The sequence below is a fragment of the Hetaerina americana genome, unplaced genomic scaffold (genome assembly GCF_022747635.1).
Source record: "Hetaerina americana unplaced genomic scaffold, ioHetAmer1.1.p SCAF_5, whole genome shotgun sequence".
Lineage (NCBI taxonomy): Eukaryota > Metazoa > Arthropoda > Insecta > Odonata > Calopterygidae > Hetaerina > Hetaerina americana.
Genome location: NW_027287095.1, coordinates 44,567,590 through 44,582,340, shown reverse-complemented (window position 1 = coordinate 44,582,340; position 14,751 = coordinate 44,567,590). Strand labels below are relative to the sequence as shown.

The 14,751-nt window shown below is 32.8% G+C and overlaps 1 protein-coding gene across 1 annotated transcript in view; it reads left to right on the top strand.

Moving 5' to 3' along the window:
• LOC139693652 (uncharacterized) overlaps window positions 1–14,359 on the top strand; it is a 51,793-nt gene extending 37,434 nt beyond the window's left edge. The window contains exons 11-20 of the mRNA XM_071591891.1: window positions 2,557–2,614; window positions 2,733–2,887; window positions 3,824–3,979; window positions 7,639–7,888; window positions 8,495–8,769; window positions 11,042–11,184; window positions 12,326–12,460; window positions 12,752–12,945; window positions 13,314–13,458; window positions 14,151–14,359. Coding sequence (XP_071447992.1) covers window positions 2,557–2,614; window positions 2,733–2,887; window positions 3,824–3,979; window positions 7,639–7,888; window positions 8,495–8,769; window positions 11,042–11,184; window positions 12,326–12,460; window positions 12,752–12,945; window positions 13,314–13,458; window positions 14,151–14,336 — 1,697 coding nt within the window. The 3' untranslated portion in view covers window positions 14,337–14,359. The remainder of the gene's footprint in view (window positions 1–2,556; window positions 2,615–2,732; window positions 2,888–3,823; window positions 3,980–7,638; window positions 7,889–8,494; window positions 8,770–11,041; window positions 11,185–12,325; window positions 12,461–12,751; window positions 12,946–13,313; window positions 13,459–14,150) is intronic.
• The last annotated feature ends 392 nt before the right edge of the window (window positions 14,360–14,751 follow it).

Below are 14,751 nucleotides of genomic sequence, written 5' to 3'. Positions count from 1 at the left end.
AATCATAAGGAGGGAAAAGTTTACAAGGTTTTTGATGAATTAAAGGAAGTAATTTTGGATGTTCGTGGAATGAAACATTGATAGTGGTGGGCGATTACCAGGTGATGGTAGATGAACAGAGAGCAACCTAATAAGAGAGTATGGGACAACTGTTTAGGAACTAGGAATGAACATGGTGAGAATACAATAGAGTTTAGCTAGAGAGAGGGTTTTCAAATGGCAAACACATTTTAAACACCGCAACAGGCATAGGTATTTATTATAATATGGTTAGACACAAATTTAGGAACATTGTGATTGATTTTCCCAGTTTCCTGGAAGTGGATATGCATTCAGATCATGATTTAGTCTTAATGTAATGTAGGTAAAGGGAAAATACAGTGAAATGGGGTGTAGAAGCATAAATTGGAGGGAAGAAAGGAAGTAGCAGCAGGCTGTAGGGAAAATTGAGTAGAGTGAGGACGGTACAATATAAGTGATTGGGAGCATATCAAAAGTTGCAAACAAAAATATAGATACAGTAAGTAGGAAAATAACTAGGAGATGACTAGGAAGATAGATGAGGGAAAGAAATGGAAGAATGAGAGCACAGATGTAGGAAGAAGGGAGTACAAAGGAATAAAAAATTAACTGAGGCAAGAAACTAATAGGGTGAAAGAAGAATGGTGGATGATGCCATGCGTGGATAAAGTTTACTGAGGATAGGGGAAAAGGATGTGCTGTACAGAAGTCTGTGGGCAGACATTGCCAGGTGGCATACAAATGGTTAGCATCATAATCAACTTGTTTCTCTGAGAAAATAACCAGCCGCATTAAAACTGCAATCTCTATTACAAAAAGATAATTTTTTTTCCGTAAATTAATTAAAATGAGCTGCTTATATATGAAACATATTAGAAGTGAATAAATGTAAACAAAATAACTTAAAACATCTCTATTCCTGAAACAAAATCCCATCTGTTTAGCAACAATATTATGTAGATTGGCATGGCTTGATTAGGCATACTCAATGGTGAGGTAAGAACGTAAAAGGAATCAAAATCCAATATGGATTCTGATGATTATGTAGTCATGGAATGGATAACATCCCTGTAGAAATGGTTAAGGATTTATGGGAAAATTAACAGAAGAGCTTTTATAGGCTAATGAATAGCATTGATGAGGGAGGAATTTATGGAGAAGGTTTCATTATATCAATGTTAGTTCCCATTCCAAAAGGAATGGCAATCATATTTGAGGGCTTTGGCCATTGAATTTGATTTTGTATGCCGCTAAGATGGTTCTTAAGATCATCAATAAGAGGATGGATATGAGGGCAAATGATAACTTTGGGGAGGGCCAGTTTGGGTATAGGAAAGAATAGGTATGGGTAATGTCATTGCAGTAATCAGGTTGCTAAAAGAGATGAATATAGAGTGCAATCAGGATGTATTTGTTAGCTTTGTAGATTTTGAGACAGCTTTTAATAGAGTAAATTGTATTATATTCGAAATGGAAAACAATTCAATGCAGTGTGAGGTGTCAGTTTATCTTGTTCAATGAAGCTACAAAATGTAGCAATTATTAGTCTGTATTACCTAATTGAAAACCTATTTTACAATAGACTACTTATAATAATAATGATTCAGTGTTCAATTCTTATATAGATGCTGATTAATAAAAAGAAATTGTATATCATGTATGTATAACCAGACCACATTTGTTTAAAAAAGATACATAATCAGTTCTCATAACATGATAAATTCAAACAGTGATTCAGGTTAGCTTAAATATGTAGATGTTATTTCAATGGCATACAATCAATATTTCACTAAAAATAGGAGATAAGGCAATTGTGTTCAGTGTCAATGCATGTGTTAACAAATGTTCTGATGGAATTAGCATACTTGCTAGGTGGAATAATGACTTGATATTCAGGATATGCAACTTCAGGAATTCTGAAACATCCATTTTTATGGAAAAACATAAATATGTAAAAAAGGATCAAGCATATGCCAGCATCAATAAGTGAAAACTGTGTACCATCAAATTAATGTATGTACCAAATTTGATATTATTTCAGTTTCTTGTGGAAATGATTAGGACATATAAGAGAAAAACATTTTGTACCTTTTTAATAAGCTTTCTTAGTACAAAGTTAATAAAATGGTGGCAAATTTAATGTGTTAATATTTTCCAGGCGATTTGTGGAGAATCTAAATGGAAATAGGCTTCAAATGACAAAAAAATGGAATGCTGATTTGGTTCATAAATGTTATTGACATAGTGGAATGGAACTTGATAGAATTTTTAAGGGGATAATAAACATTCAACTTGTTTACTTATCCATTCTCATTCAGGATGACATGTTCTTTGTCATCTTATAATGATTTTAAATGTTTAAATATGAGTATTAAATATTTCACCTATTATGACATTTTAAGAAATTCACTGACAGAATATTCAAAGTTTCTCTCTTCTTCTAAATATACCTGGAGGTAGGTGATTACATAACCCAATTCAAAAATTTAAAATTAAGATTGAATTCCTTGGTATATGAATTTGTCTTTCTGCTAGTATGTGGGCCAAGTATTGAAGCATCTTTGTATGAAATTAATAGTGTACCCAAGTATAAGTAAAGAACAACCATTCTTACAAAAATCTGGCTATGCTACTTTTACCAATTGTTGCCTACCTATTTTACCATAAAAATTCAAGTTGTTTATGGTTCTCAGTTGATAATTTCCTTCCAGATATCAAAATAGCAGCCCTGAAAATACTGGAATATTGACTGTATCAAAAGAATGGCGGAAATGTGACGTTATCATAGTTGGAGCAGGTGTGGCGGGCCTAGCAGCTGCTAAAACACTGTTGAATGGAGGCATACGTGATATAATTATCTTGGAAGGTCAAGCTTGTTCTCAATTCGTAATTTTTTATAGTTATATATTTATTATATAGTTAACTGAAGTATATTATGCATTTATTGAAGTATTATTAATTCATTATAATGTTCATTCAAATATGAACTTTTGAGATTGAGGATATTGAGATTATTTGAGATGAAATAATTTTCAGTGTTACAAACATTCTCAAGAGTAATACCGAACCAGTGATATTTTGATCGCAATGTTACAGTCCTAATATAATAATTAGGAATGTTAAATGCATGACAACAGACTTACTTATGTTTGTTCTTCTGTCATGTCAATATGCCTGAAATAACAAATTAAAATTCTGAAATGTAAAAGTTGGAAACAGGCTGGTAAGACATGATCAAAGTAAAAGCATAATCCTCTTTAGCATTGTATCATGTAGTTTCTGTAGCGTATTCAAAAACTGCTGCATTTTATTCTTATTTTGCGCTGATGTAGATTTACATCTAAATGTGTTATTTCTCCTCAAAAGAATGGAAATCCGGGATGCCTGTAAATGGAGGGGATGCCTGTAAATGACCAGCTCATGTTTTTGGGTTTGGATTATGTTAATCTCAATTTTGAGATTAAAAGCAAGTACAGAAATCTCCAGCTATGCTGTCTTTATCCATGGGTCACAGTTTTCCTCCTTGTTTTTTTTTTCAAAATCACCTTTGTTACTCATCTCAGTTTATCTTTTATCGGTATCCTTAATGTCAAATTTTCACATTCATCCACTATTATCTCATGTATTTGCAACAGCGACAAGAAATAATTATAGTGAATAGTTGACAATTGTAACAATTCAGTTTATCATTTTTAATAAGTTGAGTACATTTTATATGGATGATTTTTCTTAAAATCAAAATAAACAATATGATGTGCTTGAGCCAAATATCACCCTGAAATGTGCCTCCATTCAATTTCAGCCCAGGATTATGCTGGTGGCAGAATAAAGTCACTAGGATTTGGTGATAGCTTCATTGAGTTAGGAGCCCAGTGGATCCATGGAGAAGACAATGAAATATGCAAGTTAGCCCAGGAGTATGGCCTTACATCAAATGTGATATCAATGGAAGGAGAAGGTACCCTATTTCTACATCTTGTTGGCCTAGTATTATAAGAAAAAATTTGCAATAATTAATTTCACATATTTATATAGGCTTTTGTGGGTTTCTGATGAAAATGAAATGATAAATAGATGTTTGAAATGTAAAGATGGTGCCACAAGGCTTCTTATCAAGGTAAAATTATTTGGTACTCAAGGAAGAAATGCACTAGCATACATATGTACTAATGTCTTATAGAGAATAATTTTAGGCAGCAAAATAAAGGAAAACTAGTATCTTTAATGTTAGTTCAATGATACTTCTTTGTTGGTGAAGCAGTGGTTTATTTGAATAGTATTAGGTCAAGTTCTTTGATAATTATATCACATGGAAGCTTTCAAATTAATTAAGATAGAGTAAAATAGTCTGGGTTGCAGTAGTCCAGGGGGTAGAGCGTTGGACTACAGACCGGAGGGTCCCGGGTTTGATTCCTGGGCAAGCCTCTCTGGGCACCTGCAGCTCCACCCAAGCTATGTGATTTAGTGGGTGCCGAATCTTCCTTGGAAACCACAACCGGCACAGGGAAAGGAACTGGCCCCCCTACCCTGATGTGTGAATTTCACACGCGGTCGGGCTTAGTACTGGGTGAACTCTACCATCACCTACCAAACCGACCTTTGGGTTGATTACTGTGTTTATGGTTTATAGTAAAATACTTAGCTTATCTATACTGCATCATTGCAAATGAAATTAACCCCTTTTACGCATCACAAAAATATTCAATTAGAGAATGCCAAGGGTGTTACCATATTAAGCTCATAGTTCCACCAAATATAATAATGGTGTTGACTGTTGACTTATAGATGGGATGTGTGTAGAATTGGAGAAGGGTTTTCTTTAATGCAGTGTCAGAGTTTCTTTTGGTTGAGACTTAGAAATTTAGGGGTGTTAAGTTTTTGTCCATTCAAAACCTACCTATATGGTAGAATATCAAACAAAAGCAAGCCAACCATATTAGTATCATAACAATGTAACTTCCAATCAATTTAGAATCAGCAGTATTCAGTCCAAATATTGGTTTACTTCAGCTTCCACTGCCTCTGGTATCCTCTTTCAACTTGGAAATAATTACAGGGACCAAAATAATTTTTTCTTTGCAAGTTTTAAATTTTTTGTTAGTAAACTAGAGCAACAAATAATTAAAATCCAATAAATGTAGTTTCTGGTTGAGTATAGTATTGAGCAAAGTAATCAGTAAATACATTACTCCACAAATAAACTTGTTAGCTCTTTGGCCATAAATAACTCTCATCATAGACAGTAATTTAGACCTTTAATATAATGCGGACTTTGGACATGACTATGATTCTTATTTGATTCAATCTGCATAAAATTACTCTGAGATGATTAATATTCACAAAATATTTGTTCTTCATTAGTTAATTTGCAGATTAGAGATGTGGAATACCATCATTTTTGAGGACTTGAATATAAATTAGAGAATATTGTGGCAGTTATGTTTAGACCTTTTGAAATGTCTATTTGTAAATGGACAAGTTAATTCATTCAATACCATTATAAAAGTAAACTGGGGAACTTTTTTCCGGATCTTCTCTGTTTCTCCCTTGTCTTTAAGAAATTGATCCTAAAAAAATTCTTTTTCAATAACTTCATCTTTCTCAAATGTATCAATTCTTCAAGGATTTTAGAGGATATATAAAAGGGAGATTATCCATTATTTTTTTAGCAAAACACTATTTTTGAAAGAAGGAAATCTTTTTAAATCATTAGAAAAAACATTTTTTGGAATTTAGCTTGTTTGCATGGAAGAGATGAGTAAATATTTATTTATTCATGAAAAGGCGACCAAAAATGGTCTGGAGGCTTTTTTAAATTGGGTGAAACAACAACCAACAAATAAATAATCAATCCTGTCTTGGTTAATTCATCCCTTGTTATCTCTCGTTTACCTTCCTTTTTATTTTATTTGCTTAATTTACAAGTCATATCATTGATCTCCTTAATTCAAATCTAAGCGGACAGGATGTAGTGCAAAGAGTCCAGTACATAATAGTAGTGGTTACGGGGGGGTGATCGACAGCTAGGGTCATTCAGGGATTAGAGATGAAGAGAAAACCAGCATCATAATTAACTAAAGGTGCCGAGGAGTTCAGAGTTCAATGTCCCATTCAATGTGCAGCATATGCCACTTAAAGTGCTCTCCACATAGTACCCCAAGCAGGGATTGGGATACCACTGGAAAATCGGGCAACCCTTGGGATTTGAACATGGGCCCTCATTGTGGGAAGCCAATTCATTAGCTACCCCACCATCCTGACTCTCATCCAGCACATTCCATTTTGTTATCTGCCTGAGTTATTTTAAAATAAAGTGAAATGAGGTTAGTAGTTCAAGTAACATTGAAAGATAAGCTTTTGGTGTTTATGCTTTAAAGCTTTTAATTCTCCCTGATATAATTGGGAAATTTCAATTTAATTTTTTATAGTTCCTCTCCTTTTGGGGGTTCAGGCAGATCTCAGCAACAAGAAAAACTTTTGCATATTATTTTTGAGTTTGCAAATGTAAGCAGTGAAGTGAACCTTATCAAATGGGCGAACTGTCATCGAAAAAATTCAATTGTTTAGTCAGGCAATAAGAGGGCAAGCAAGGCTATGGGAGGTTTAAAGAAGATTTTGTGTAAAATGCCTTTAAATTCTTTATTAATCAAAGTTTTATGTACTGTTTTTGTAAATTGGCATTCATTTGGTACTGAGCACTGAGGTATGACATTTTATTAAGTGGCATCCAAATTATTCAACAAATAAAAACTTCAAAAGTTATGCGTGGTGTCTAATGAAAATTCATTTACTCTGTGACATGCCTCCTGATGCCCATGAAACATTCTATTTTCCCAGTGTTTCTGACAGCCCGAGACCTCAAATTATTGTACCCTCCGTATTTGAATGCAGTTTTCTCTCATAGCTATGTTAGATTCTAATAGCATAACATGGCTGAATTCTATTGCATTTAATATATTATGAATCTATCATGCATGAATCAACTGGGAAATGATGTTCCAGCACTCAGTGCCTGCTTGTTTGACACTTTCAATTCTGTGCAGATTTTCCTGAAGGCCAAAACATAGTAACTAACAAACTATACCACCATCATTCACCTGCCTATTTCATATTTGCTGAAGAAGTGTTAGGATGCTTTTAGTTAATTTAATAAATAAAACTGTTAAGTGAAATATGTTTAAATATGATATTTTCCTCAAATAAAACCTAAGAATTTTCATCAAATTCTGGATTGGTTCTCGAGTATTGCAAAAATAAAAATGTTTTTGGGAATACTGAAAAAAAATGCTTGAATTCCAATGACAGGTTTCAAGTTACTGAGGTCAACATCTAGGGTTAAGGTAAAATAATTAATTGAATACAAGAAATGTTAAAATATTACATTGGTTTTCTTAGTTCATAGTATTCATTTTAAAACATGAAGACCTGGGCACATAGATCATAACTGAGAAACAACTTCATGCCTCCACCACAAAAAACTTTCTGCCCTCATATTTTATATTAAGTGTTCATTGATCAGTTTAGCTGCTTCTTTTGATGTATATAGGAAATGTTTAACTTTTAATATGTACTTCATTTCAAATTATTAATGCCCTGTCCCTTTTAATTCTTTTACAGGTGTCTACCTGAGAGAAGATGGCTCAAGAGTGAATGCTAATTTGATTAAGGAAGTAAAGGGTATTGTGGATGATATTTTAGAGGAATGTGAATCATTTGCAAAAAGCCATATCACTCTTTATGGCATTCCATCTTCTGTGGGGCAGCATCTGAAGAATAAGTTTAATAATTACCTAAATCTTTGTCGCCAATCTGGTGAATCAGAAGAGATAATATCCATAAAGGAGGAGCTTTATGATTGGCATTTAAGGTTTGGTTTTTCATAATTGTTCATAAATGATCCTTGTTAGATGGTTGATGCATCAATCAACTTCCCAACTCTGACAGCATAGAAAGTCATTTGGAAGCCCCAAGGAAAAAGACACTGAATACAACAAAATTAAATAATTAATAATTGAAACAAATTTTATCAAATGATTTTCCTGCATAATATTGGAATACCCATAGACACGTAATTGATTTTTCATTTTGCTACCGGATTTCACCGACTCATTTGGACATAGCAATGGATAATATTAATGTCATTAAATTCCCACCCATAAATTATGTCATTGGTACAAATGGCAGGATAATTGATTTTTATAAACCTGAGTTTATACTTTCCACCCATCATATAGTATTGTAGTGAAAGGCCCTGAATAAGATTAAAATGTCAAGACTCAACTGGTTCTCTTTAAAATTTTACAATTAAATATATCTGCTGAGTGGAGACATTTTTCCAAGATTTGACATTAAACATGTCTTTTCAAAACTTGATTGAAAGGCTACTTTAAAGCATAGTTCTTGAAAACTATGTGTTATTTTGAGGCATTGAATTTTATCATGTTGTGATGGCTTGTTTTTTTTATAATTACAGATTTCAAATTATAGATAACTCTTGCTTAAGACTCGAAAATTTATCTGCAAAGGCTTGGGGAAACTATGCATTCTGTGATGGCTCTGAACATGTAAATTTCCATAGTGGGTATTCAACTTTGATTGAAAAACTTGTCAGTGACTTGCCTCCTGGAGTCCTGCATTTAAATAGTCCTGTTAAAGAAGTGAAATGGCAGCCTGTTAAAGCATTTGAAGCAGAAAATTCATTAAATTGTTCCAGCCAAACAGAAGTCACTTCACTGTCAGAGGTAGAAGGTGAGTACATTGAGATCTACCTAATCGACTTACATGTTATGCATCTATTATTTGAATAACAATTCAAAGAAAATATGACTCAGGGACATAATCAAATCCTCTCGCAAAAACTATTATAGTAGCAATAGGTTATCCATAAAGAGTAATGATTGCCTAATGCGGCCTAATACCTAAAGTAGTAGACTATGTAAAAATGATTATTTTTATCCCTACCTCACCAATTCTACTACTTTCTCATCATTGAAAAACAACTTTCTTTTAGAAATAATGTTTTTTAAATGAATTGATGTAGTTCTTTTCACAGTTCCTGCTGGTTTGTCTGAAAAATCTCCCTTCCTCATCTCTGTAGGTAAAATACATTGTTTTAGCTGGTTAAATTGATTTTTTAATCCTTTCTATTTGATGATGATTTATGTATATTAATATTCTCTAAATTTGTATCCATGTTTAGTTGTAGCATTATATAAGTCCAATGATTTTCACTGATTTCATTAAAAAATACTCTTTATCATCATATTCATATAAATTCATATCATCATTAATTCAGTTCACTGGTCACTTTAGCAATGGTAACTTTGAAACTTTGATTTGATTAAGTTTTCTCTTCTGATCCTATTAGGGTATTCATAAAGGAAGAGAAATTTCATAAGAAATTGATATCTTGGCCCTAAGTTTTCCTTTTTTTCCTAAGAAGCCCTTTTTTATTTAAAATAAATTTGACTTTATTTTTATGAGACCACTACCTAAATATGTATGCTTTTTTTAAGTATGAAAAGTTTTGCAGTAAAAAGTAACAACTTTTTAGTCCCTTTTTGCTTATTTAATGCCTTTTAGTGATATAAGTTTTCAGAGTAGATTTCACATCAGCCTATTAAGATATTCTTCTGGCTTAAGTGTAAGTCTGGCTTCTGGCTTAAGGGTAAAACTGTACAGATATTCAAAAGTTGTTAAAATGGAATTATTACCTGTGCAGAAAATAAATTCATTCAAATTTCATACTTTACATCAAGGCAGTCAATTTCCAAATGAATATCATCATTTGTTAGCTTGTTCTGCACTATGTATTCCTATTGCAAATTGTATCAATTTTCTGTATTTGAAAATGCAACACACGGTTGAGTGGTAGCTTGGTGGGCAGAGCATTCCGCTGCTAAATTGAAGGGTCCCAGGTTTTAATCCTTGGTGATACCTTTGCACTAAACCCAGCTAAAACCCAACTATCTGGTTACTAAAAATTCACGAGAAATGGAATGGTGGCGAGTGGGAAGGAACTCTTCTTCTATTCCCCTTCAATTTTACATGCCTCATGGCTTCATTTATGTCAATCTCTCCTCTCTTTTATGCAAACTAACCTTGATTGCTGTGGATTTTAAATTTGCAGTGACTGGAGGACAAAAGGGCATCCTTTTTTGAGCCACTTTTTTCATAATCTCGTTTTCCTAATTTTATAATGATTCAGAATATGTTTTATCAATCTGAAATGTAAATATTAATTAGCCTAAGATATAATAAATATAATACTTTTACATTTTCAAATGTGTATATACTTGTGTGTTATTTTACAATCTCTCATTAAACTTTCCAACACATTTTTTCTCTGGTTCTGTATTGTGATGGAATCAATTTTTCAAAAAACCTAAGGTAGAAAATAAGGCAGTGAAAAGTGGCAAAAAAAAAGCAGGCACCTTTGGTCTCCTCTTGTTTTCAGATATCTGAAAAATGTTCATTTGAAAGAGAAATATACAGATTGGAGCAAGGAAAGGTAATGTGATTAATTGTCAAATTTGCAGTTGCATTTTGCTGATATAAAGTATCGGACTTGCTTGCATATAATTTCTATACCAAATGGAACTACAAATATCAATAACTTGAAGACTTAGAAATTTTTTTAAATTCAATGGATAATAATGTATTCACTCATAGCAGGTAGATGACTTTGGGTTGGTTATGGCCAATATCGGCGGGCAATTGGTCAATTCTCTAATTGCATTGATTATATTGAAATTTTCTTTGTTAGTTGAATTTACATAAAGAAATCTATTGAAAAGTGATGAAAGTGCTTGAGATATATGATTATACATCTTGGTTACTACAGCAACAGATAGGTAAAGGATTATTGAAATATATCTTAAAAAAGAAAATGTTTCCCAGGAACTTAGCCCAAATTAGGTGTGAATTATTTCATGTTTGAATGTTCCATGTTGAACTTCGTATTCCTATGTACCATGCAAGGCTAAAGTGGTTCTATTTCCTATTATCTGCTACTTGGCAGTGGAACTTTCACCTGTTAGCATTACCTGTGAGGATGGCAGACAATTTGTGGCTCAACATGCTATAGTAACATGTTCATTGGGCTACTTAAAAGAAAACCACCAGAAGATGTTCATCCCTCAGCTCCCAAAGCAGATTCAAGCCGTTAGTACACAACATATTATTTTGGATTAAGCTTTTATAATGTAATGAATTAAAGAATTTTGATATGGAAATTAATGTTTATAAACTAGATATGTTTTTTCTTATTAGTATGAAATGTGGTAATGGGATGTAGTAAACACTCGTCATAGGATGCATGCATGTTTTCTTTATGTATTACTAAAAGCATACCCTAGTCCATTATTTTGTTTAAAATTGAACTATTAGGATCATATTTTACGTGATTTTTGTTTTCTGTATCTGGTATTGACAATCTGATAAAAATTATAATGCACCTGTGCACATGACCTATCTGATTTCTTGATAGGTTACATCATAAATTGTACAGTAATAGGTACTCGATTTAAATTACTATGAAACATGGTGCTTTTGTTTTCATGAAATTACAAAAACTTAATAATCAACATGATGTAATTGACATTGATAAAAATTAATAGCTACATATGTGTGCTGTGTTTGTATTGTTGTGATTTTGATATAATTCAGTTGTTCGTAATAGATATGGACCAAAATATTTACAGGCATAATTATCTAGGTGAGTAAATCCACTATCCAGCAAAATTATGTTTTATTTGACATTGGCAACTTAAAAATTGAAGTAATTTTCCCTGCACCCCTAGCATGGCAGCATAAGCATTTAAAAAGTGATGAAACATTTATTTTGAATTATATGATGCATAGACTTTCATTGCCAGATAAGAAGTTTTTTAGGTATGTCTAACTTACATCTATATGTATATTTTGAGCCATTTAGTTTTTAATGCCATAGTGAAACGATCTAGACTCATGGTTACAAAGCTGGCTGCAGAGGTCGTGTAGGCAATATCAGATTATCATTTCCAGAAAATCAAATTTCTGGTTACACATTTTTATGATATTTTCATACCAAATATGACAAAGTACTTTTGTGTTGCATGTGCCCCGGTGAGATCTAACAAGGCATGCATACCTTTTATTTTAGCATGTTATGAAGTAGTGGTCTTAGAAATAATTTTGAGTTTTCATGTGGTAATATTCAAAATTCGACGATGGGTTTAATGGAAGAAGGAGCCATTAGGTCTCAATTTCTCCCAAATAAAGACCTCTATCTATCTATAATGATGAAGTATTCATTGTTCAACAGGCAATTGAAGATATGGGATATGCAACAATAAACAAAATATTCCTTGATTTTGGTGAACCTTGGTGGGAGCCACACATTAGAGGCTTTCAGATTTTATGGCCAAAGAGGACAGAAGATGTGCATTCTTGCCCAAAAGTATGTTATTCTCTAAATTATGTGTTCTAATTTTTATACCTGATAAGGATGTATACTCTGAACAAACACAAGTTGTAGCCTCTTCTCAACACATTGGATAACAGCTTAAAGGCTTGTAAATTGTCATGTTAACTAGAGATAATTGTAATAATAATTATTCAGCTTTTGGGAATGAGAGTTTTCATAATGCACAAAATAATGTATAGATGCATAATGTCATATATTAATCTGAACTAGGCTGAACAGTTTCTGTTAATTGGGAAAATGACTTCTTCTCCAATTACTTGACAGGAAAATTGGACTCAAGATATCTCTGGTTTTGATGTTTTACACAACCACAGTGGTATTCTTCTTGGCTGGGTAGGTTCACATGGTGCTGAAATTGTAGAAAGAATGCCCAAAGATGAAGTTGGAAGGCAGTGTGTTCTGCTGTTGAGAAAATTTACACTGAAGCAAGATATACCATTTCCCAAGAGGGTGATCAGGTAGGTTATTGGATAAATAAAACAAAATTCGTCATATTATGTGAGGACTCATGCATATATACAATATACACACAAAAACACACACACACACACACACACACATATATATATATATATATATATATATATATATATATATATATATATATATATATATATATATATATATATATATATATATATATTATAATAATTAATAATATATATATATGTATGGATATTCATAATTATGGACTTACCCTCGTATTTTGAACCATGATTATAATTATCAAAATATTTTCTGTTTGTATGTCATGGATTTTTCACCTTATTGTTTTAATTAACTTGTCAAAAATTGTCTACATAAACTTTATCTAAACCATGAATAGATCTAAGTGGTTCTCCAATCCATATGTGAAAGGGGCATACAGCCACACCACAAGCCTTTGTGATGCTTCTGGAAGCTCTCCTTCCATGCTCTCTGGACCAGTGTATAGTGAAATATCTCAGCCGCTCACTAATAATATAATTAAGGTAAGCATCACACATTTGTCTGATTTTTCAAAACTTTATGTTAAAAATGGTTCATAGTTGAAAGAAAAAAATCAGCTGACAATCTGAGTGTTGGTGGAAAGCAAATGCAATTGTATGGCATATTTTTATTGAAAGAAATTGCCTATACCTTATTTTATAAGAGTCATTGTCCCAGAGACAAATCGTAATTAATGTATTTGATTGTGACTAGCTTAGGAATTAATGATTGCATGCAGTTACTGTACTGGGTACTCTAGCAAGCAGTTAGAAGCAGAAGGAAATAAGTCATCTAACAGCATATGAAAGATATTTGCAAAAAATGTGGACTGAATGCCTCCAGGGTTGTGACATAATACCAGTACCATAGTGATGCAATGAAGCCTCCCCGCAAGATAAGGCTGGAATAAGGCCTGAATGCTCATCCTATACTTTTTGCATCTCACTCCAAAATCCCTCCATTCTTAAATTTTTTCATGTATACATTTAGTTAAACTTAGTGTTTATTAACCTCTTGAGTTATTTAGTTAAATTTAAGGTGGGATAAGTTCTCATAATATGCAGCACTTCCCAAAAAACATGCGCCTTCCCAGTTTTTCCAGCTTGCTGTTATTAACAGCAAGAAATAAAGATCACTTTCATTTCATATTTATTAAATGGCTAACATTCTATATCGTATCCTTAATTCATTCCAGTATCATCATCCAACAATTTTATTTGCTGGTGAAGCAACACACAAATGCTACTTCTCAACTACTCATGGAGCATATGAGACTGGCAAAAATCAGGCTATGGCAGTCCTTGAGTCTTCAAGGGAGTCTCCTTTTCAAGGCCAACTTCATGCTTCTATGGTATTAAATAATGCTGAAGAATCATGTTGATTTGTTCAAAATAGGAATATTTATAAATGCATTGCAAACATTTTTTCCTGCATATTACTTATTTTTATGCCATACCAAAATGTATTTATATTGGAGTTTGTCTTCCAGAAAGTGTTTACACATTGCTTTTTAAGAAAGATATTTCCAACCTTTTTAATTGTTTCCTATTCATCATATCATTGACATAAATTTGGGATGTTGATTTAATGAAATGAGGATGGTAGTTTAGTGGGTAGAGCATTGAATTGCTGACTGGAGGGTCTCGGTTTGATTTTGGGTGATGCTTTTGGGCACCTTCAGTTTCATCCAGGCCGAGTGATTTTTCAGGTATCAGTCTTCCTGGGAATCTGCTGGTGGCACAGGGAAATTATCTGGCCCCCATACCCTGATGTGTGAATTGCACACACTGTTGGGC